Consider the following 25,255-nt stretch of genomic DNA (forward strand, 5'->3'; position numbering starts at 1 on the left):
GTACTACTGAGTACTTTACATAATACTTAGATATATAGCATAACCCATGATGGAGAATCTTATCTATAATTCCCTTTTCTAAAACGCCTGCAGCTGTTTTCATCTCATTCGTTTCCTTTTCTGTGGAAAATTGCCTTCTGTCATTTCTTATGTATTTGGGCCAACCGTGATGCCGCATTATATTTAAGTCAAAAAATGAATATTAAGTAAACACCCACACTAATAAAGTCGAATATTTCACGTCATTGTCGGCTTTATCAATAAATCAGTCGTTATGATAATGATCCTGTGATGCGGTAAACAAATAAATGTCATAAAATGAAAAAGCCTTCAGGGGGAAACAGAGAAGACTAACAGAGCAGAACTTATAATTTAACTATAGAATATGAGTAAACCATCACTTTATCATATAGCCCCACTCACTCACACACACACACACACACACACACACATACACACACACACACACACACCCCGCCGGCTAACACGGCGACTGACTGACAGTAGTGACGCCGCTGTAATTTGATATGCCAAGACTCTGGCAACCTCATCACACACACACACACACACACACACACACACACACACACACACACACACACACACACACACACACACACACACACACACACACACACACACACACACACACACACACACACACACGGGGTTGGGGTCGCTCAGCACTCACAGATGGCATTTATATGATAATTCCAACCACTTTCAGACACCCATGAGCTTTCACACCGGACTCCGACGGACCCAAATGGGTTTTAGTAACCATCTGCAAAACAAGGGACTGTGTCACCGAGAGCAAGAGAAATTGTAGTGGATGGGAAGAATATAGGCAATTTGCTCATGTATTAACAAACACCTTTTTTTTCCTGGTGGTGTCATGTTTAAAAGATGCGAGGGAGGGTGGGAGCACGCCTGCCTTAAAAAGCAGAAACGCAGCCTCCGCTTTCAAGCCATCATTAAGAGAATGAGATAATAATATAAACCCAGAATTAACATCTGAAGGATTTTGTTGCTTTTTTGCTTGAAAGATAAAAGTCAAGGATGTGTGTGACTGGGGAGGAATATATGTTCTTAACATCGATCTTTTATTATTGACATAATGCTAAATAAGAAAGGATAAAAACTGGTTTTTCTTTCTAAATAAGTTAGAAAACATTAATTAAGTTCCGATCATGTGTGAAGTCTGGACCGGTCACAAAGGAGCACATTTCATTAGCTCATTCTGTCGTGTCATGAGGGGAGTGTGTGTGTGTGTGTGTGTGTGTGTGTGTGTGTGTGTGTGTGTGTGTGTCTGAAGTCACAACATGCAATTATTCAAGTAAATCTTCAAAAGGATTAAAACCGAGTTTCCGGTTCCGTGTGGGTTTCCAGCTGTGGAGATTGTTCAGCGTTTAGAATCGCGTGAAGTCGATTAACGTCAGAACGGCTCTGACATTTCCTCCTGACGCAAAAAGAACCTGAAAAAACTCTGAAAAGGCACCAGAATAAAGTTTCTGTTAAGACAAGCTTGTGAACTGACTGCACTGCCTGTTTGAATGTCGAACAGCTGACTGGGGCGGGAGGCAGGGTACACTCTGGGCGTGGCGCCAGTGCACTGCTGAGCCACATAGAGACAAAAAAGCACACATACACACACACACACACACACACACACACACACACACACACACACACACACACACACACACACACACACACACACACACACACACACACTCACACCTAGGGGCAATTTGAGAGCGGCCAACTTGCCTGAAGCTCATATTTTTGGAGGTGGGAGGAAGCCGGAGAGAACCCACCCATAAAAACCACTGTTTTAAATTATGCTAATTATTGCAGTGTTTTTTTCCTCCATTACACCTGCAATTATCCAGAAATTCTAAATTATAAAGCTTTGTTAACAAATTCTCTTTTTCTCCTGATGAGTTTCCACAAAAACAAAGAAAATCCCTTGTTAAGGTTTAGTGTTCAAAGACAAAAAGAACATAAAACAACATATAAATGACCTCTTTTTGCCCTTTTGGTTCATCTTAGCAGTAAATGTTGCATCATTTTGTGTGTATTTGTGTGTATTATGTAACCTGCTTGTGTGAAAATGTCACTTCTGCACTAGTGAGAGAGTAAACTTGAATTCTTAGCGTCAGGATTCAAGTTAAGGACCAATATAAGGAGTTATTTGTCCAACTCATTCACAATCAGATGATATTTAAGGAATGCCCGGTAACAGCAGCTACTTTGCTGTTGTCGGCGCTCAGAGGGGTCAAAGGTCGTTCTCACCGTCAGCTCCAGCAGCTCATTGAGCAGCCCGTTGCGTTTGCTCTGGATGAAGGCGTTGGCGCTGTTGGACTTGGATATTCTTATTCTGGCCAGTCTGGCTTTCTGTTTGTGGGAAGAAAGAGAGGTCAAGGGGTCAGACGGTACATTCCAAAATGTTTGGAGTCAGAAAACTGGAATGAGACACACTCAGCACAAAACAGTCTGTTCTTACCTTTACAATGACATCATTTTATTATTATACACCAAAATGAACCAGAGATATGAGATGCAGATAAAACAAACACACCCACATCGGCCAATCGAAATACAAACTTAAAGATTGTTTGGTAAAAATCTCACGCAGATTATTTGTTCAGAGAAAAGATAACAGAAGAAATGAGTTACTTGAAAATGATTTTATTTCTTTTTACTTATTGAATTTGACTTATTAATATATTATTTTCTCCAACTGTGTATCAGATTGTACACATGTAGTAATCCTAGTGTTGTACTGTAGTGTCTTTAATAACTGCTGGAGTCCCTCAAATTACAACAGAGGAATAAACCCGCCTCTTTTCCCTGGGGTTTGACACCCTTTAGAGTGTTTTGTGTACTATTTCACATTATTTTAATTGTTTTTCATCCTGATTTTATTTCCACTTTTAACTTATTTTAAATTGTTTTTATTGGATTTTTATTTGATATTTAATTTAACTGCATTATTTTCATGGTTTTATGGCACGTTTGTTGCGCTTTTATCTAGTGACTGTGCAGCACTTTGGAAACCCATTGTTTATTTAAATTGTGCTATATAAATAAAGTGGATTGGATTGGATTAACTTACAAAAGCGTAATAGAGAAGGTCTTAGAAATAAGTTATTATAATAAATAAATATGATTTTTATCTATTTGATGTTGTCATTGGCTGTGGCCATAAACATTATAAATATACAGTCTCTGTGAGCGATAGCAGAAGGATAAACCTGATCTGATAGATGGATGTGATAACTGAGCAGAGCAAAGGGACAGAGACAGTCAGATAAGATATGAGAGAAAAATAATATTGGGAATTTCTTAAAACGAAGCGGATATTACCTCAGGAGGACTCCATAAAATATTTGGCTGCTTCTAGTTCCTCTGGACACATAACGTTAGAGATTACTTTAACCTCTCCTGCTGAACTTTGTCCCTGATAAACGCATTTCAGAAACAGAAGAGAGATGGACAGAAATCCACATCAAAAGTAACAGATTTATCTTGGAAGCTTCACAAATTATAGATGACTGTAGACACCTGTGAAGATCTGAGGCGTGTTGGAGATGTGGACGTAATAATAATTCACACAGAGTGTGAAATGAAGAGAAAGAAGGGAAATAAGAGACGGTTTGCTGCTTCTCTCTCGGTAGCTTTGGTGAAATCTGAACAAATTTAAAAAGAGGAAAGCTCTGCTTGACACACGGCGAGGAGCGTTTACCCTCCTGCTGGGCTCATCGGAGGCAGTGGCTGCTGAAACTTTTCATGCGTAGGACCCCTGAACTGACATAGTTTAGACTGAACGACTGTTTCAAAGGTCGGTGCCTCACGGCCATTAGTTTAGACGTTTCATTGCAGGAGGATGTGGGCAGCGTGGTCTGTCCAACCTGAAGACAGAAGTGGAGGTAAGCTGGATTATTTGAGACTGTGCTGTTTTGGTCTGGCACATTTCAGGACCGCATTTGGCCACTTCCAGGAAAAAGCATCCGACGGTGAGTTTGTGACAGCTTCATGACTGCAAACCAGAATTTGTGGCAGAATTGTATCTGATATAGATCCTTCCTGATGTCCCTCATCTTTATGATTCCCTTTTTCTGTCTTCAGACATTCACAGACCTCCTCAAGTCCGTCAGTAAGTCACTGGTGATGGGTTCTACTACTATTTTTTACTTTATTTATTTCTCCTGTCATCTGCGGTCCTGGTTGAGCGAGCATTTCAAACCCAAATGCTCTAACATTACCACCCATTGACAGTCAGACAGCCAAGGTAGGGCACCAGATTTTCTCACCTCTAAGACAACAAAAACTATCTGTGTGTGTGTGTGTCTATATACATATATATGCATATACAGTATATATGTATATAGACACACACACAGTTTATGTTGTCTTAGAGGTGAGAAAATCTTGTGCCCTTTATATATATACATATATATATACACACACAGTATATATGTATGTACATATATACATATATGTATATATACACATATATGTATATATGTATGTTTATGTATATATGTGTGTGTGTGTGCATATACAGTATATACAGTACACACACACATATATATAGATATATACTTTAATGATCCCAAGGGATATATATACACACAACACACACACACACACACACACACACACACACACACACACACACACACACACACACACACACACACACACACATATATATACAGTATATATATATATATATACATACATGCATACATGTGTGTATATATATGTGTGTATATACACACATATATATACACACAGACACACGTACATTAAGTATATATATATGTATATATGTATCGGCTCCATAAACTCTCTTTCTGTGAGTTCACCCCCAGTTTTCTCCTCCAAGCCTCCATCTTTTTGGTTTTCCTCACATTTATTGTCTCTGGTGGGTTGAAACCATTCAAGACCTAAAGACTCTACTGGAGACTACAACGCACCGCTGAGTGATACAGTCGTCCAGAGAGCTTGTTTCGCTCTCTGTGGGGGATTTCAAACTAACAGGAGAGCTTATACTCTTGGCTGACCCCCCCCCCACCAATCCTTACTACAGTAGGAAATAGGGAATGACTATCATTAAATCCAATTTGGTCTCTATTTCTGTTTCCACTGTGAACAGAAACAGACAGGATCTTTTTGTCAAGTCAAACCCCCAGATGGCTACGTAATTGTAATGGGAGCCTGAAGCAGCCTGTTGGTAGATAAGAAAAAAGACAAATGAAACCTAGAGGGGGGGGCGGGGGGGCTAGAAGAGACAGAGTAATAGATGGAGGGAGAATGGACGAACACAGTTCATATAAAACAGATTTCCTTGAAACTTTCTCTATTGATTTTCTTTTCCTCTCACGCCATACGCTACAGCAAAGAAGACAAATTGATGTTTCTGAACGCTGTTATAAATAAGGTTTGATTGGTGCACAGGGACTGTGAGGAGAATCTTTTATATGTGTGCACTTTTCACCAAACCACACAGAAACATCTTCTAAAGCACCTTTTGAGAAAACAATCAATTCAACAAATTCATTATTATGGATGCATTCAAGTTAATACCTCATTATCATTAAATCACGTCTACATCCATCTATTATGAGAGCAACAACAGTTACTTTAATATATGAAACACTGCAGTGTGTGCTGGATACTTCCCCTCCATGACAGCTGCAAAAAATGTGACCCGTTTTCAACTATAAAATATAAATTCCACATTAAACTGTTACGCACCATTAAGCTGAAAGGGGACGGTTCACAATCCTTCTCATTGTAAAGTAGAAGAGATTAGAAATGTGTGTGTTTAGACTCCTTGATACTGCAGCAGTAAACAATAATGATATTAAAAAGAACAATAAAATTCCAATTAACACTACTGTATGCAATAAAGACAGCAAAACCATACAAAACAATGAAACATGCTGGAGTGGTGATTCATATAAAGTGCAGATTATAACCTCAGAATCCACGGTTTGACTCCAGACTTTGGGTCAAGTTTAGTCAAACAAAGATTCAGCGAAGATTTGTGGTTAAAAGTCATCAAACAAATGAAACGTGTTCTCAGAACATATTTTCTTGATATAATCTATACTAATTAATTTGTGAATTGCCACACGCAATACTCTTCTTTAGTTCTTCTTACACGAGAAAGAAAGAAAAAAAAACATCAACGTAATCAGGTTATTCTAAGGTACGAGTTACCGTCGTCTTTTGGACAGAACTTTACGGTACCGTAACTCGTACCGTAGGCAAGGGAACGCAAATTAAGTGAAAATTATTGAATACAGTAAACTAAAATAAAAAGCACATTACAGTCACGTTTTCTCTCGACTTTTCTCGCCTTTTCTCGCTCTTGCCAGCGAGAAATAATAATAATAATAATAATAATAATAATAATAATAATAATAATAATAATAATAATAATAATAATAATAATAATAATAATAATAATAATAATAATAATAATTCTAAGACAAAAAAAGTTCTGAATTTCTTGGTTGAATTCCGAGTTGTTCGATGTCTAAAGCGCTGGAAAACAAGGGTTTGCTTGTAGAACATAATAACTGGTTGTCATTGTCATTATCAGTTGTATGCAAACCTAATTTCAAGGATAGAATTACAGCATCTGTTGGGATACTGAAGTTGAACTACTTCATTCATTATTAATAGATGTATTAAACAGAAATTCCATTCCAGCATGTTGCTTCTTTTCATTCTGCTGCAGTAAAATGTAAGTGGAGCTGCTTTGTGACGTCACAGCTGGTTTGAAACAAGGATGAAACATCAGGGTTCAGGAGCTGAGACACTCGCTTTCATTTATCCGTCCACCAACCCTCTCCTTCGCTTTCTGCTAACAGCTCAAGTGGGTTTTTGTTCTCTCTGCTATGTTTGAAGATGAAAACATGAGGGTATGATCTTATTTCCTCTGGTTAAAAGAAATACATCAATTAATGCATCTATTAATTTAAGATAAGATTTCATTTTAATGTCAGAGTTGTTTTTTATATCATTATTGTTATTATTTTATTTATTTTTTGTCTTATTTATAATTTATTTATATTTATATTATTTATATTTATATATATATTTCATTTTTATTTTATTTATAAAATAACACATCTGAAATTCTTGCATCCCAATTGGAAAACACACCCAGGATTCTTTTATTACTAGGGTTTCAGACTCACTTTTTTTACCAGCAGCTGCTCTTCCTAATACTCAATAGCTGCTAAAATCTAAATTCATAGACAAGCTCACTGGCAGTGTGTGCTGAGCGGATGGGAAACATCTGGCATTTGGATTTTAAGTGTGTGTGAGGTGGAGTCATAAGTGTGTGTGCATGGCCTGAGGATGATGAAAAACATGGATCCGATAGCAGCAAATTGTGTGTGTGTGTTTGTGTGTGTGTGTGTGTGTGTGTGTGTGTGTGTGTGTGTGTGTGTGTAAGAGAGAGGAGACTACGGGATGACGTATATTGATGACACCCAAACGTAATTCATAGTTGAGGTCAAACCTTTTCACATCACCTTTTTTAAGCTCGTAAAATACGTCATCTGTCATCTGAATGTGAAAAATGACCTTCAAATGGCTTTTCATCATCAGCCCCCCCACCACCACCACCACCACCCACCCCCACAGTCTGTGTTTTTAATTAATACTTGAATCCTCCATTCATTGTCATTTTCTTAATGACCCTGACACACACTCTGGCCTATATAAAACCACGTTGGCCTGGTAGCGTGTCCGTCCACACGCTCCGGGATCGATTACCTTCTGAGACCTGCGTTTGTCCGCCCTCTGGTTCTGATGGTAGATGCGACTGAAGTTGGAGACGATGACGGGGACGGGCAGAGCGATCACCAACACGCCGCTCAGGGAGCAGATGGAGCCGAAGATCTTTCCCGCTATCGTCTTTGGCACCATGTCTCCATACCTACATATGAGACACACGGGAACAGAATGTTAAAGGTCATGTGGAACATTTCATCAGGTGGGTTCAGTGTGTCTTACAGTTCTGTCAAACCAACAAGAACATTGAGTTTTTGAATAAAAGAACCTCGATATTCTGGACCCAACTCCACTTCCACAGGTAAAGCCTTTATACAGTACCAGCGAGCCTTTAATGCATTTAGGGAACCTGCTATTCATCAGAATGATCCAAAGTAAAGAATAGAGAGAATGGCAGTAACAGCAGGGGCCTCCATGTTAAATAATGACTTATAAAAATATCAGAGACATGACTGACGAGGCTTTTCGGTGACATCATGAACAGAAGCATCAATGGTACCGATGCTTCTCGCATCCTTTTATATCAGAGCGAAGGTTTCTTGATGTACAGCGAAGAAAAAACTTTTTTTTTTTTGGCCAAAAAGCTAAAAGAAATTCATGAAAACTGACAATTTTTACATAATTTCCTCTCAGATTAATAAAGTATCTATCTATCTATCTATCTATCTATCTATCTATCTATCTATCTATCTATCTATCTATCTATCTATCTATCTATCTATCTATCTATCTATCTATCTATCTATCTATCTATCTATCTATCTATCTATCTATCTATCTATCTATCTATCTATCTATCTATCTATAAAACCATACTAAAGCACCGAGGTTGAGCTGTTCCACCTGACGCAGAAGGAGTTTGCTGATTGGACAGGATCAAAATTGTTTTGTGTCACTATTTTCTTTGTGTTAAATAATTCATTCATGAATTCACCTTCTTGAAGATGAGATGATTGTAATTGTCTCGTATTCATCCGATTATCTGAAATATGGTTCATGTAGTGAATCACAAGGCCACGCAAGGACGAAGAAAGATTCGTGCTCGCATTCACGTCTCCAGTACGTCGGAGATTTGTGAAAGTTTAGTAAAATAAACCCCAAACAACTCAGAATGAAAGAGTTTTTTAAAGTTTTTCTCTGGAAATCCTCATTTTAGCGAAATCCATTCAAATAAACAATAAAATCGCCTCAGTAGCAAAAAAAAAGAAAAAGCCACCGTTTGAACAGTCGGCTGCTTGGAGGAAAATGTTCTCGGAACAAATTCTAACAGTTTCTGAGTGATTCTCTGAAAAGAGAGGCACAGACAGATAACCCCCCCCCCATTCCTGATACAGTTCATATCTCTGATCACAGTTGAATTATGGGCAATAGGAAAAAAAACAATGAGCTGAAAGAAACACAAAAACTAGGCAGAGCTGAGAGGTTCTCCTCAGGGTCTCATATGAACATAATATCTGATTCATGATAAAGTAAACATAATGATTAGAGCAGCTTCATTCACGACTGAGTAAATAAGACTCATGTTTGCTGCTTTCCTTTTTACAGGGTTCCAGGTTTACTGCGTGTGGTTCTCAGCGTCCCTGAGGCGTGCTGCCTGTGAGATCTTAATTTGATTTCACAGGTGACTGGCTGGTGTAACAGGTGGACAGGGGGGGCTGTTTCTAGCTCAGACTGAACAATACAAATACCCCAGGGATCCAGGGGGGGCAGGTAGAAAACAAGGTTGAGTCGTGGGCCAAAGCTGTGGGTAATGACGGTGTGAAGTGGAGCAAATGGATTTTAAAACACAGTTTTCTGGGGTAAACTTGTAAGATTTAAGGTAGAGATGCTAAAGTCACACATTTATGAATAAAGAAAAAGCATGAGTGAATAAATATGATCAGAGATATTCTATGGAAGCACTGGTGACCAGAACACAAGCTCCACGAGGGACTGGTTTTTGTAACATACTGTAGGCACTAAACTGACTTAATACCCCAACAACTACAGAGGTACCTCTACTAACGAAACGCCTCAACAGGAAAATATTGCCTCTAGTTACGAAAGAAATTTCGAGTTATGAAAGGTAAAAAAACAGTATGGGCTGATACTTGCAGCTCCCACAGGTTCCTGAACGCAACATTCTTATAGCTGGCAAAAAACAATGAGGACAGCAGTTAAAAGGTAAATGACCATCATTTATATTCTTTAGTCCATTCTTTGTTTTTTACATTATGCACAACTCTCATTTATTGTGTAATAATCTAGTTGTAACACGTATTTGTTACATGTTTTGATGCATTTTTATGCTTTATAAAACATTTATGTTTGAATTTGGGGGGGTTTGGAACAGATTAGGGCATTTGCATGGAAAACAAGTCTCTACTTATGAAATTTTCTACTTACCTAATTTCTTCCAGAACCAATTAATTTCGTAAGTAGAGTACCACTGTAGTACCACTGTATTTTAGAAAATGCAACTGAGCTCAAAAGTTTTATTTTTTATTTTGATCCTCAAATTTTCACTGACTCTTTTGTAAAAACATCTTTCTCCTCTTCCTGTCTGGCTGTTTGTCCCGTTTGGTTTTCCTCTCCAGTGCGTTCTCGACACCAGGAGACTGTCGACAGGTGAACCCCGTGAACCTGTGACCGCTGCGTCTCCTGAGAGCCGCTCTCGGCCCAGATGTGGGCGGACGCTGGCTTTCCACTTATCTGGTTGTTTTTTGCCCAAAGCCCCATTCGCCGTGCTGAGAAGCGCTCTGATCACTAGACTTACCTCACGCTTACTGCCCACAAACTGAGGAGCAGGAGGATTACAACAAACCCAGCCTCCTGCTGAACAAACACGCGTGAGAGGGAATTTGTGATGTTGCTGAAAATCCTTTTTTGAACATTACTTCATCTCCTTGTTATTTTTTTTATAGAGTAAGGTGACAGCAGAGGATGCAGACGGCAATATGACCCAAAGTAGTAGATAGAGTGCAGATCTCCTCCAGGTTTGCTAGGAACACATGGATTAGGGTATTTGACAGCAGGGGCATTTGTGAGGAAACTACAAAATCCAGGCTCCGAAACACCAGAAAATGAAAATGTCAATTTCAACACAAAAATGCCAATAACATAATCTGCCGAACTAAAAAAGTCATACTCAGACGTATGATTAGATAATACATCTGTATGATTTTTATTTATATAGCGCCTAATCATGGCAACAGACATTTCAAAGTGCTTTAACAAACAGAACAAACCCAACAGAACCCTCCAAAAACACAAGAGACAGCGGCGGGGAAAAACTCCTTCATTGAGGAAGAAACTCCGGGCAGGACCCAAACATGAATTTTAACCAGGTAGGAATTAGCTAAAATATCATGTGTATTAAATAATCCGGTCTTTCTTACGGAGTTGTGACGGTCAACAAAATATTTACTGATTCTTTTTTTTCTATTGAAAAAAAGAAGCAAATATTATAACAACATCAAAAAATAATAATAAAAGAAAAACTTTATTACTTCACACACTGAAAGTGAATCTCTAACTCTAGGAGTTACTTCTTGTGTTCTGGTGAAAAACTCAGGCAGACAGGCTGGAAAACAATATCAGACGAATGATTTCACAGTTGACTGTGACCGTCTTCTGGCTGCAGTAATGTTAGACACCTAACACCCATCATGGTGTGTCAATCATATAAAAAACTGTGAACCTGGGAAATATTCAATACTTTGCTTTTTTGAGTCACCTCAAAAAACCTTTTTTTCCATTAAAATTTTGAAGGACATCATTGGACAGCAAAAAAATAAAATTATGTGGAATGCTGAACCAACAATAAGCTAACTTAAAATCTTTACCCCACCTGAAAAGCCAAGGATGGATTAGTGGAAATGTAGCTGCATTTCACGTCATCCGGTCAATGATAACAATGACATCATTCCTAACCTGGATTATTTGTGAAGTCAGAAGAAAATAAACATTTTGATTGATGGTTTCGCCCAGGATAAAGCACAGGAATCCTGGGTAGGAAAGGGAACAAATAGGAAAACATTTTTAAAAAAACAAGCTCACTATTGATTCCAAATTAGCGACGTAAAAAGAACCGATCAGTGGAGGGAAAGAATCCACCTCACTGACAAGTGGGAAGCAAATTCTGACTGCTGTTGGATTTCTGAGATTAGACAAAGAACTTGTTCTCACTACTATCAGCTAAAACACACATCCGTCTATTTGAAAGGACTTTTCTGACCTACTGAGAAGGAAGCAACCTGAACTCATCTCAGCAATGAAAGAGGCCAAAGACGGAGGAAACATTCCATCGTCACATCTGTGGAGATCGTCAGTCTCCCAACAGAGAGTTCATCAAGTGGACTGTGAGAAAAGCTAGAAGATTTTTTTCCTTTTATAACAGACGCTTCTTCAGTTCAAATCCAGGTGACTTTTAAAACAGAGATCTACGCCAACTTTAGTCGTGAATTCACATCGTAATTCAGGATTCCTAACAAGTCTGATGATTTGAATCATATCCCAACAAACATTACATTTTGTTTTTTAGTCACGTTCAATTATGGAAACTCATCCCAATTCTTTTGTGTCTAGTTTACTAGAGATTAGTGATCCAGATGGTAACTTAATCTGTGTGCAAAATAATACTGGGTAATTGAAAGATCATTTTAACATTTGAAGTCAAAAATTGTGAATGTTCTCTCCTTCATGTTGATGTTTGCAGTCTTCCAAGAAATCAATCCGTTCTAAATCTATGCTTTAGTCGTCCAGACTACCAGTTTACCATCACAGGAATTACTGGAACATGTTTGTCTACGGAGAGGGCCAGTTCAAGATGTTCACTTTGTTCATTCCAGCCTGGGGACTTAAGATGTACATAACGTTGTAAACTTTAAGCACATTTGCACATGTAGACCGCTCAATCCGTCTCTATGAATTTTAATGCTTATATAAACCTTAAAGAAGACACAACACAGCTGCTAACCTCAGAACATCCAACCATTTTTGGTGCAGGTATCTTCTTCCCAAGATCTTTTGCTTCCATCAGTAATAATGGAGAACATCTCATTTTCCTCCACTTCCTTCCAAACAGAATCACACATCATACTGCTCGTTTGGATTGCATCGGTGTGTGTAAGCCTTTTTTTTTTTTTGTGGTCTTTTCATAAGACTGAAATAAATATGGAACTCATACAACTGAAATCCACCATATTTCAAGTCTTCTTACTGTACCGTGTGTGACCAGTCTGATTCAGGTCAGGTTGAAGCATCATTATCACTGCTGGAAGAAGACATTAACTACACCTAAAGCAATCATTTCTTCAAAAGGTACTTTCACATACTGTACTTTTCTTCATTGCCTTAGGAAACACTGAACACACCACTCAATGTATGCATGTAAGTAAAAACAGACAATGTTTTAAAGAAGGCAAACACAGATGTACCCCATCAGTGCTGAAGGGCATCCTCACCGCCATCCTTGTCTACATAAACGCACATGGGGAATCTTTTTCTATGTAGGCTGGGTGAAATTAAATTAAGTGTCACTCAAAGGCGATCAGACGCTTACATACAGACATACATTGACATACATATCAGTGTGAGCAGCTGAGGAAACATTTTTTCTTCACTTTATATATCATGAACAAATTAACTGTGCAGGATGGGACTTGAAAAATGTAAAATTAAACTACATATTTCTCCACAATAAAGTTTGAATAAGTTTGCTGAGAACTTAAAGACTTGCAAGACGAAGACAACTGAGAAAACCTTTAGCAGTTCAGACTTGATGCCTGGATAACAGATTTTATTTCCACTGCAGAACTTATTCGGCACCTTTGTAACCTTTTGGTTCTCACAATGACAATATTTGAGTTTTTGCTTGCAAGCTTGATTCACAAAAACCTGATTCAGAAAACATGTCTTAGACCATAATTTCCCCTCCTTTGCATTTGTCTGTGCGGAGACACATTCAAGGTTGATTTTTCTTTTGCCCAGAATAATATTGTGAAGAAAAAAATCCATGGACCATGGACCAAGGTATTGGAGGGGTTTTTTTTTGGAGTGTTTTGTATTTATTTGTAATACTTTGTTGAATTTCTTCTATGTATTTTTTGCACAAATATATATTATTTGGAATCTGTTCCACATTGAACAGTTTCATTAGTTGGTTTTGGGGTTTGTGAGTCACTAGCTATCAGGTTCATACATGTAAATCTTTGTTTATGAATATGACAAAAGCAGCACGTCAGGAAGGTTCTTATCTTCTATATAACAACTCCGGTGATGACGGGAGTATGAAATAGCGGGGCAATTTCTCTAGTAAATGGCTTCTATTGCTTTTGCTTTTCCATAATTGAAAAGGGACACCTAAGCAGGTTGAAAAATCAATTGTGAGAAGAATTTCTTCAATCATTTGCTCTATCCTTTTCCAATCTCTTTCTTTGTTGTGCTATTTAATAAAGTAAGCTCTGTGGCTCCACAACACATGGAAGGAGCGAGGCGCTCCTGATGGATCTGTGGTGGGCATCAAATAAAACGGGCTTTCTGTTTCACATGCTGCATTAAAAAGGCACAGTGAAACCAAAGCAATCAAGCTGGCTGAATGATTTCTGTTTATGGAAGGAAGAACTGAAAGCAGTGGAGTCAAAGCACTCAGATGTTTTTATATGTCTGATGCAAAATGTCTGTTTTTGTTTTAAATCAAGCAAGATCTGAATTATTCTTTACATGACATATATTACGAGCTTAATTCAACTTACTGTTCTCTCTTTTTAAGAGATTTGATAAAACAAAACATCAACATGAACACATTAGCAAAGAGAAATAACATTTACAACAATATAATCATCACCTAACACGTCAGTGGAAGCTCCCATCTGGGATGGAACACACACATCGGCCCAAGCCCAAATTACCTTTAAATAAAATTAAAACCTTATCAGAATCACAAGAAGACACATGCAGCAGTGGAATAGTTCAATTCAAAGTTTGTTTAAAGTTCATCAATTACTCTTCTATACCAGGTTTATTTCACAGTTTGATACGTAATTGGTAATAAAGGAAAGAAATATCACATTGGCAATTTAATTCAAAGACATTTAGTGATTTGTCTCGTTATTAAAATCCAATCCAAACGTTTCTTGACGGTAAAACAAACCAAAAATGACCCAAAGAAGCCTGGAATTTGGTTTGAAGCTTTAAAAAAAGCAGGGCACATTTGTTACGCCTTACTTTATTTTAGCAACATCACCTGCAGCCTGTTCTGTTTCATCTTTATCTGTAGGGTCACTGAAAATCACTTACAAAATGAATGCAGAAGATAAAGGAGGGAGGTCAACAGTATTTAGAATGATTTTGGAGTGTTTCTTACAAACTTGTACCGATATGGAGTGACCTCCTCATTGTTGATTCGTATTGTGAGTAACATACTGTCATAGCTTTATCTATTATATAATATTGTTTTTTTGTCACCTACAGATGACAATGATGGCAGTCAAAGTGGAGAGTGTGTTGTTGGTTTTGTCTCAAGCCTCAGCCGGATGAATTGACCTGATAAGTGACAGCTCCAGGTCTGTTATTAGAGGGACAAACCAGACAAACGTATTATTGTTGTCTGGAATGCAGGAGGCCTCTGTGATTAACAAATCCTTAAGGGGCTCAATGTCTGGGATCTGCTGGTTGTTTTCATAGATGCACACAGAGGTTGGTGGAACTGAAACAACTGGAGGGTTCACTTGAGTAATTAAGTATATTGTAGTTGCCCAACTACAATCTATATGCCAGGTAACCAATATAACATGATGAAAACAGATAATAATAATAATAATAATAATAATAATAATAATAATAATAATAATAATAATAATAATAATAATATAAATAATTATAAAAAAATAAATAAAATAAAAACCAGTATAGAAATAATAATAAAAATAATAATTAGAAATAAATATTTGCCATGAGTTTTTCATGCTACAGAAAAACATGTGATTAATAAGTTAAAAGTGAATAAATTGCATGAGAATAAAGCTTTCTCTCTCGTTGCCATGAGAGCTACAACAAGGGAAGGTCTTTATTGGACCTGAACCCCCCTCCCCCCCCCACACACATACACACACACAGCATCATCCAGTGAATTTTGCTTCCATTGTGGCTCATTTCCAACATGGAGCACCAGGACTCCATCACACGCCTGTCATTTTCATTTGTTTGAAGACTGATCACATGAATTACAAAATCTGAAAATGCTCAGAAAAATCAATAAATGACTAGAGTTACTGAACATTAGAAGTCATCAATCAAAGCACACACACAAATACACACATATGCACCCCTCCCACACACACACACACACACACACACACACACACACACCTATATGTGGAGGCCAAATACTGGTATCGGGTCTGTATTACCTTGTCTTTGTGTTTTATTGTACTTGACATTTAATTTTTTCCCCTAAACCAGTCTGAATCAGGAATTGCTGTTACTGTTAATGATGCACAAGTAAAGACTGTACATGCTGCATCCCATAAACAGACAGTATGCATGAAGCACAAGAGAAAGAACAAACAGCAGGTGCTGTTTAAGATACCTGCCGGCTGTTGCCCGCCTTCAGGCTGATGCAGATGGATGCTAATGCACTCTGTAGTAGTTTATAGAGTTAATCACACAGAATTTTTTTTTAGAGATTTCTGAAAAGAGGTGACTGATTATTAAAAGAAGACAAGAAAGATTGAAGCTTCCACATTTCTAATGGTAGCAACACAAGGAAAGATTATAAAGGGACGCTGCTAAGAGCTTTGAGATCATTACTCCTCAACAGGAAGGCCATTACATTTTCTAAATAGTGCTTTGCCTCTGGTGTTCATCTGGTGCAACTGATCTGCAGCTGACAAAAAAATGATGAATTTATTGCTTTGGGTCTCTAAAGATTTTAAGAATTCTCATATTGGTTTAAAAAAAAAAAAAAGATAATAGGGCTTTTCCTGAATGAAGAAAAATGATAAAAACTTATTTTTGTAGCTATGAAGTTGAAATGATCCAAACAGGTAATTCATATGGTTATTTTTTCAAGAAAGCAACAAAACATTACATTAAAAATCCATTTTCCAGACTCTTTTATGTCTTTAAAGGATTAACAAAAACGCATTCATTTAAATCTGATAATGTGGTGAGCCGACACGTCCTGATTGCTTTTTGTGACAGAACACGTTTGCTGCGTGACACTGCAGGTTAACAGCGGCTCTGTTTTGTGTTGTTTACATAATCTGCCTTGAATCTGAATGACTCTCGAATATTCTGATGGAATCAGGGCCCATTGTACACACAAGAGCGGAGTTTGGAGAATGTCAGCCGACTTTGTCACGCACTCAAACCGTCAGCCACACAAAGAGGCACTTTGAAGCTGTTTGAATAGATGAAAAGAAAAAAATCATGTTCATGTAACAAATGTAATATTATGAATGCTGTGTATTTTTATTAATTATATATTTTTTATACTTTTTAATTTTTCCCAAACTACATGTAGTGAGTATTCATATTTAATTGAAAATCAAAAAATAATTTTGCTTTTAATTTGCAGATGACAAAATCATCCTTAAAGTGATTAAAATTTTTTTTAAATTGTCATTAATTGTATATCTGGTGCAATTATCCCATCCTTATCCTATTTGCAAATATGATTTGTGATGTTAATAATAAAGCATTCGGCTCATTTTATTTGATTAATTGTTGTTTATCTGTGTTGGCAGGTTTACGCAGGCAGGCAGAGTTTGGCTTGTGGCAGCAAGACATCATTATTTTTGGAGGGGATCCTAATAAGGGGAAAGGATGGTTTTGGGTTTTTTTTCACATTTTTCTACGAGACTCTTTGCACTGTTTTTGTCAATTATATTTGAAATACTTGAATAAGTAGCATGAAACTGGGTGGAAAGGTGGGATTTTTCCCAAAAGATGGAGCCCTTTTTGAATAATTTTGCATAAATGGGGTGATTCATGATTATGACATGGTGCTTTAACTCTGAGGGCAGCTATTTAAGGTTGTAGTCTGCAACATGTATAAAAATAACTTTTATACATGTCCTATTGTCTAAAAATGTCATGTATTTTTTGGCATGACTAACTTTCCATGTGAACTAAAAAAGTAATACAACCACAATCTCACCTTTCTGTATGGAAATGAAGCAGGAGACAGGTGTGTGTGTGTGTGTGTGTGTATGTGTGTGTGTGTGGGTTGGGGGGTGACAACAGCAGACACAAGAGGGCACAGAGAGTGAGATGTTGGGATTAAACAGAGACAAGGGAAACAACCCGATGCCTGTTATCACACAGAAGCATGAAAGGAATAACAGATTTGCATGACCCGCTGTCGCTCGGAAGAAAAGATCATCCATCACGACCCACGTGAGCTCCTGTTTACATGAGATGCTCGTGTAGCACAACTGGGGGAGTTAACACCTGGGCCAAACCGACTGCAGAGGGTCTATTAGAAAATAAATGAGACAGTAGGGAACTCATTCTAAAGTCTGAATAAACCACGTCTAACTTATTTCTGGGTGAAAGCATGATGGATGAGAGAACAGCGGATGTACAACAGAAAACAGGAGTGAAACCAGGTAATTTTTCTTCACCTTCATTTAGTCATTCCACAACACATTCATGGGATGTCCTTTTACACTTGCTGCTTCACACTGATGCAGCTACTGTGTCCTGAATGTCTTTGTCTGGGTAACTGACTTTTCTCTATTAGGGTGTTCTTAAACCGTCTCATTTAATAGAACCTGCTTCGTAGTTACAGGAACATGTGACTTTGGGAGGTGGTGTAGAGGTCGCCCACTAATCAGAAGGTCAGTGGTTTGACCACTGCTGGTATATTGGAGATATTGAACCCCAAAATTCGTCCTGATGGCTGCTCAATCATTGTGTGAGAGCATGTGACAGGCTGCTAAGGGTGTTCTGGACAGTCAGGGTGACTCCTTGAATAGCAGTCATTGTCATCTCTGTGAATGTTTCATGTGTGTGGTAACGTAATGAACAACTTAAATGTGGGATCATGTCTGACGGAGTCTTATGTTCATTTACCTTAAGATTTAATGTGTCTGTCTTAATGTTAGAGGTGGAAACAGATCAATGTTGGTGATATACAGGAGATAAGAATAGTATATAAGTAATTATTCTGTTGAGGCAGCAACATAATTGACTCTGTTTTCATTGCGCTGTGTCAATGCATCATTATCGAATTAATTCTGCTATTTCTGAGAGCTTGTCGCGTAGCACACACACCTGTCCGCACAATTATGTTGTTAACGGTAGCTACACGTTGATGCAGTTGAGTTTAGTTGCGTTATACGCTGTCAAAAAAAATTTGACTGGGTGGGAAAAAGAGAAATAGGACAGCAAGGACAGCAAAGGTAAAGCTGGGCTTCATCGATGTTGGCAACAAAGGGGTTCTGGAGAAGACGGCGTTTTTTTGCATTAGCGTGTAGTTCACAGAAACGCACACCAAACTCCGTAATTGATGATCAACACAAGAATGTGTGACATCCTGTCAGAATTAGTGATTGTTCAGGGGAACTTGGCTTCTCAAGAAAATGAAAATGCGGTGGTTAATAAGTAAGAACTGCTGTTCTGTCATACTAATGGGCCGGTCTGGTAATTCAATTATTGAGCTCCACCATCAGAGCAAGAAATTCTAAGTATGCAGGAAACAGATTGAATTCACATGTCAAATGGTTATTAGATATAGGCACACTGGAAGGTGGAGAGTCCTGATGCAGAGCTGGTCAGGGTACTGTGGTTATATTCTAACTGTGGGGGCTGCTGGGACAAAGACGGAGGGTGTTTGGAGGCTATGAGAGTAGGACTTTATTCATCCCTTCAGGAGGTTCCATCAAGGAAATTAATTTGCAGTGGAGGGCAGTCTGCATTTTGTTGTTCGTCCTCTTGTTTTGACCATTTGCAGACTGTGGATTGAAGCCTGATGACAAGTTGATTGTGGTCCAAACCAACATGCAGAACTTCTTCCAGAAGATGGAGGTAAACTTAGGTCTTCAGTTTGAAACCACATCAACTGGAAGTCTGAACAAATGGACAGTGTGCAATAGGACAAGTTAAGCACTCTCCTCTCCACGGTGAGAATGACAGTGTGGCCGTGGAATGGTGAGAGTCCCGTGATTACGCCCAGTGCGATGTGGGACCAGAGATGGTGAGGCACAGGTAGGGGCTGGAACAGGCTGTCAGAGGCCTGATGGGAACACTTGTGTTGGCTGTAGACTGGTTAGGCCCCCACAAACTCATGGATGTCCTCCTCCAGTGTGGGCCACCAGAATCTAAACAGAAGCATGTCCTTTGTGCATTGGATCATTGGGTGGCAGGTGAGTCTGGAATTGTGGGCCCACTGGAGAATGTTGGTGTAGGGTGGCCTTCCAAGAGCTTCAAGGCAGAGAAATTGAGTGGGTGGGGTAATGGTTTGTGACCATAATGCTGTTCATAATGTTGTTCACTTGCTGACTGGAGGAACCTGTGGACCATTCTATATTGGAGTTAAAGCCAGGGGAACCATAAGGTGAGCTGTGGAGACTCAAGGATATACAATTGGATGGTCTTGTGATGGTTGCCAGACAGAAGCATGTGTACAAGAAACATCTTATGGTTGGCAATCCCAAGAAAGTGTCAATTGAAGGCATTGGCAGGAATTGGGGGAATGAAGAGTCTATGAACACTGCCAGTGGGTGAGAACCTACTGGTAGCAGCAGATGGGCATGACACAGAGGGTGTCAGAAGGAGGAGAGACTGGAGGCACGACTCACCAGTATTCTTCCTTCCACTGGTAAGTATGACCTTTGTTGGACACTGGGAGATAAAACAGCTGGAATGGCTTCAGTAGGAACATAGTTTCCCCTGCATGGGTTCGCCTCCCTTCTCTACAGGTGGGTAGCAAACTGTGGTGTCAGAGGAACTCAACTCAGTTAGTCCATCCAGTGATGTGGAGAGATCATATGAAACCAGTTTGTCCTTCTTGTGATCCTCCAATCCCAGCAGGAAAGCGTTGCTCTTGGGATCTCCAGCATAGAGTTCACCCGGGTTCCAACAGCAGCTGTGGTGGGACCGGCGTGGGCTCTGGAGATGTTGGAGAAGAGGCACCACCTTGGTACCCAGAGCACCTCAATGATTGTTCCTGGTTTACAGCAGCCAGGTGAACGTCAGCGTTGAAGGAAGAAAACACGAGTCTGGGTTGGCAGAAAGTCTGCTCAGTCTTCCCAAAGCAATCCTGGATCCATGCAGGATGGAGCCATTCTTTGGAATAGACTCTGCATATCTACTCACTGGTACAATAAAGTTATCATATTTAACACGAGTAATATATTTGTGATGCTAGCCACCTTAGGGAATTAGCATTGTACCATTAGCTTGGTTTATTAAAATGGAAATGTAGTAAAATCCTGGGAAAATTTAAAAAAAGATGCAGATATAAAAACAAGCAGTACATATTGACAAGATGTGGGTGGCTATATAACAATACGTTTCATATTTCCAACCAATAGTTGCTGTAATGTCAACATGATGTTGAAAAATCAGGGGATTACTAAATTAATTAAAATTCAATATCTTGGGATTATAATTGATATTTCGTTGTAATTCAATCACTTGTTCCATCTGGACTAAATACCAAAGTAACATTTCTGCTTCTTAAAGCCCGAGAGTGTTGCTGGGTATATTTAGAGACAACAAGCATTGAGAGGAAAAGAATGTTCAATAATATTACAGTACAGTGAACATCTGAATCAACTGAGCAGTCCATTAGTATCCATAGTGATGGACTCATCTTCATTATCCAAGAGAGAGTGTGGGTATAGAGGGTGTCCAGGATATTTACTTTCACACCAGTGTTGGAAGGGGGAAGAGTGTCTTGTTTGGGACTGGATCAACTCTAGAACCATCGTGGGCACGGCACAGGATGTGTTGATTCCACAATCCTTATTTGAACTTGCACAAGAGAAGACTACCTGGAGGTAAATGTTTTGGCAGGCAAGCCTGAAAAATGAGATTATACGCATTGGAGAGCAGGGACCACAGATGGTCAACCAGGCTAATCACGACCAAATAAGAAATGTGTGCAGTACTGTAGTTTAGTGGTTTGTTACTGTCCTTCTAGACAACACTCTCCAAACAGATGCTGAAGTAAATGTGATGCTCAAAATGCAGAATTCTGAATGTAACGCCAGCCAAGGGACACTTACATACTCTTGCATGTATCGCAAAAGCTAAAATACATAAGTTTGGCGGAATGTGGTCAAGACTACTGGCTCAAAACAATGGCTTTGTTGCAGACCTTGCGTCTCCGGTGTACCCTTCCTCACTTCTGACCTCCAATCAGCTGTCTCTCCATCTGGCTCCCTTATAGAACATGAGATGAGAACAAAATGAACATGCTTTCTTTGGGATTTTTCTAAAAAGACCTCTTAAGTAGGTTACAAAAGAAAGTAGGCCGTCAGGGACACTCAGGAGATCTAGAGAGCTATCACTAGAGAGGAGTGGATCCCACTTCAGTTCATATAAAGGGAAGGATACAGATGTGATAATTGAGATGCTACAGATAAAAAGAGTACATTGTTCTGAGATGTGTCCTGGAGCGCAGGGGGCATTCACAGTGAGGGGTAACTGGTATTCTACAAGGTGCAGGGGTAATTATTTCAGTCTGTTGATGGAGTTTCAGATTTCTTACGTGTAACCTGATGCTTCAACCATTACAACTATACAACAGTTATTACTTTAACAATGGTACACACTATGTAATGTATTATTTTGTTGTCAGCCATGAACAAACTAGAATTCAGATGATTTACGACAGGTAAGTTGGAGCGTGTTGTAAAACTATTTTGAGATGTAAAATCATTTTGTTGAGCAACAAATGAAGCCTTAGTGGAGGTATTATTAAGAAAAATGATCTTATAATGCCATCCATCCACATAAGAGATTATTAACGGTCTAGATTTATGATCAGAATTGTTTAATAAGCATCCTAACAAAGTACACCAATCAGAGAAATCATTTTTTAAGAAGGTACCATAATTACACTTTGAGACAAAGATAAAATCTTATAATTACATGAATATAAAAAAGGTGTTTTTTTTAAACCTTGTTTTCTTTCACAAGGGACAAACTGAGATTCTAATTCTAGGACAATCACACTAATAAGCACAAACAACGTCCGAATAAAAATATGCCTACTTATATAGTAACTTAATCGGAATAAAGGGAAATAAGTTAGTTTGGAAGATTTGTTCTAAATAGTCAGCTGGCCTTTGGGTCCAAACATGTGGTAAGAAAAGAAAACGACTGAATCTGAAAACAAATGATTGTGAAGTGGGTTTATTTAAAAAAAACCAACAACAACTGAAAATGAAAATTAATTCATTAATTTCCCAGATATTTCAGTGCCTTTTCCTTTAAAACAGATCCACATCAATCTTCAACAAAAAGGAACTTGTCCATTAATTTTCTGCGGAATGAGTAATAACTGCTATCATGGATGTAAAATGAATATGTTTCAATAATACATTTTTTTGTTTAATGAGAGAGATATCGGAGCAATGCATGTCTGTAATTAGCCTGAAGATGAACATGATCCCATCTGTTGAATATGGAACAAATTCTTTTTTTCATCACTGAAGCTTAATGAAGGAGCGTGCCCTGCCCACAGCATCCACAGCATCCACAGCTCATTCAACACCAATGACTTTCCCTCCTCTGATCTTCCTAATTAAGACATCTTTGTTTTCTCTTGTTGGCTCAGTAAACTGTGCCCCCGGGGGCGACAGAATTCATACCACAATGAGAATAAAAAACCAAAACAACAACACTCCATGCCTTGTATAATGTCCTCTGAACACAAAGACACAAAGGAGGAAAAAAACTCAGTAAGAGCAGTAAGAAAATGAAGTTATTACCTCTCTGAATATGATATTCATGCACATGAATAATAGATTTTTTTTCTTTTAATATAAGACATTGCATTCTGTTAGATACAGAGTGAAACAAATCCTTAATTTACTGGCCTTCAATCTATAGAAACAAATGTATTCATGCTTCTGCACTTTCACAGCCTGTGTTTTATTTATGGTCTGCATATACTTTAATTTTAGTCATGTTTATGGATGTATTTTTCTGTATAGGAGGTATTATTATATGAATTTAAATATATCAAACAAACAACTCAGTATCATTTGATTCTTCTGTCTTTCTGCAGGACGGGAGAATGCGAGATTGAGATGCAGCGGATGTTTGTAGCATCTACTCACATCAACGTTTATGACAGTTATTCCTGGCACTACAAGCGGCGCGCTTTGAATGGATGTTTGCTCTGTAACTTATGGGTGCCAGCCTTTTAGCTTAAAGGTGGTCTTTATGCCAGCAAACCTTGTCTCATGCTTGGAAAGTAGGCTTGAAATTGATGGATGGGCTAGTTAAAGTCTGGGAATATGCTGCAGAACAGTCAGAGTTTATTCTAATTAATGCACTCGGTTTGCCAATTTATTACTGGAAAAATGGGTGCAGTCTAAAACAACCATGAAATGAATTCAGCATTTTTTTGTTTGTTTTTTAGAAGTGTGTTTATTGAACGCTATGGTCAATTTTCAAGCTTCTGCTGAGGGTGCTGTTTAACTTTTAGGAAAAAAAACTTGCGTGTACATGTATGTATGTAGATTTGAGTTGTGAAGTTGTTAAAATATAGTAGTAAAATAATAATAATAATAATAATAATAATAATAATAATAATAATAATAATAATAATAATAATAATACTACTACTACTACTAATAATAATAATAATAATAATAATAATAATAATAACATACCCGATGGTATACAAATAGATTCAACTATTGATTCAAGCCATATGGTGAAACTATTCTTTTCTTGCATGCTGTGAAGGAGTTCTTCTGTTTTTGTTCAGCACACTAAAATCCAATTACTTGTGTACAGTGACTATGCACCAACACTTTAATTCACCAATTCATGCTAATAGTGAAGGTTAATTATATGTGATGCCTGATATGATTGCTTCCAACTCCAGCCCATTGAAAAAATATGTTTTATCTCCAAATATTATCAAACAATTGATATTTCAGAAATGTAATTGCTGATTATTTTCAAAGACAATTGACTGAATCACTGCATTCATGTGCAGATCTGGAGCGCGGTTTGGGTGATTGGTTGAGTATGCAAAGTGGAGCCTCCAATAGATTAGTGGTGACAGCGGCGTGAAGATTACAGCAACAAAAGTACTTTTAAAAAGGTTAATGAAACACCATTCAATCCATTCAGCATGCCAGGAAAGAAATGAAATATCTTATCAAAGAATGTATCACCGGCATGCTCTGTATTGACATTTCTACTGCTTGCTGCATACGCTAACTGACATTTCCTTATGATGTTAATAGAAATTCTAATTTGT

General features: G+C 38.2%; 1 protein-coding gene across 1 annotated transcript in view; it reads right to left on the bottom strand.

Moving 5' to 3' along the window:
- Positions 1 to 25,255, bottom strand: part of LOC137595745 (A-type voltage-gated potassium channel KCND3-like) — a 67,562-nt gene that overhangs the window by 4,854 nt on the left and 37,453 nt on the right. The window contains exons 2-3 of the mRNA XM_068316007.1: positions 7,804 to 7,966; positions 2,296 to 2,397 (exon numbers count right to left, since the gene is read on the bottom strand). Of these exons, the coding sequence (XP_068172108.1) occupies positions 2,296 to 2,397; positions 7,804 to 7,966 (265 nt within the window). The remainder of the gene's footprint in view (positions 1 to 2,295; positions 2,398 to 7,803; positions 7,967 to 25,255) is intronic.

The sequence above is a fragment of the Antennarius striatus genome, chromosome 5 (assembly GCF_040054535.1).
Source record: "Antennarius striatus isolate MH-2024 chromosome 5, ASM4005453v1, whole genome shotgun sequence".
In the NCBI taxonomy this organism is placed as follows: domain Eukaryota; kingdom Metazoa; phylum Chordata; class Actinopteri; order Lophiiformes; family Antennariidae; genus Antennarius; species Antennarius striatus.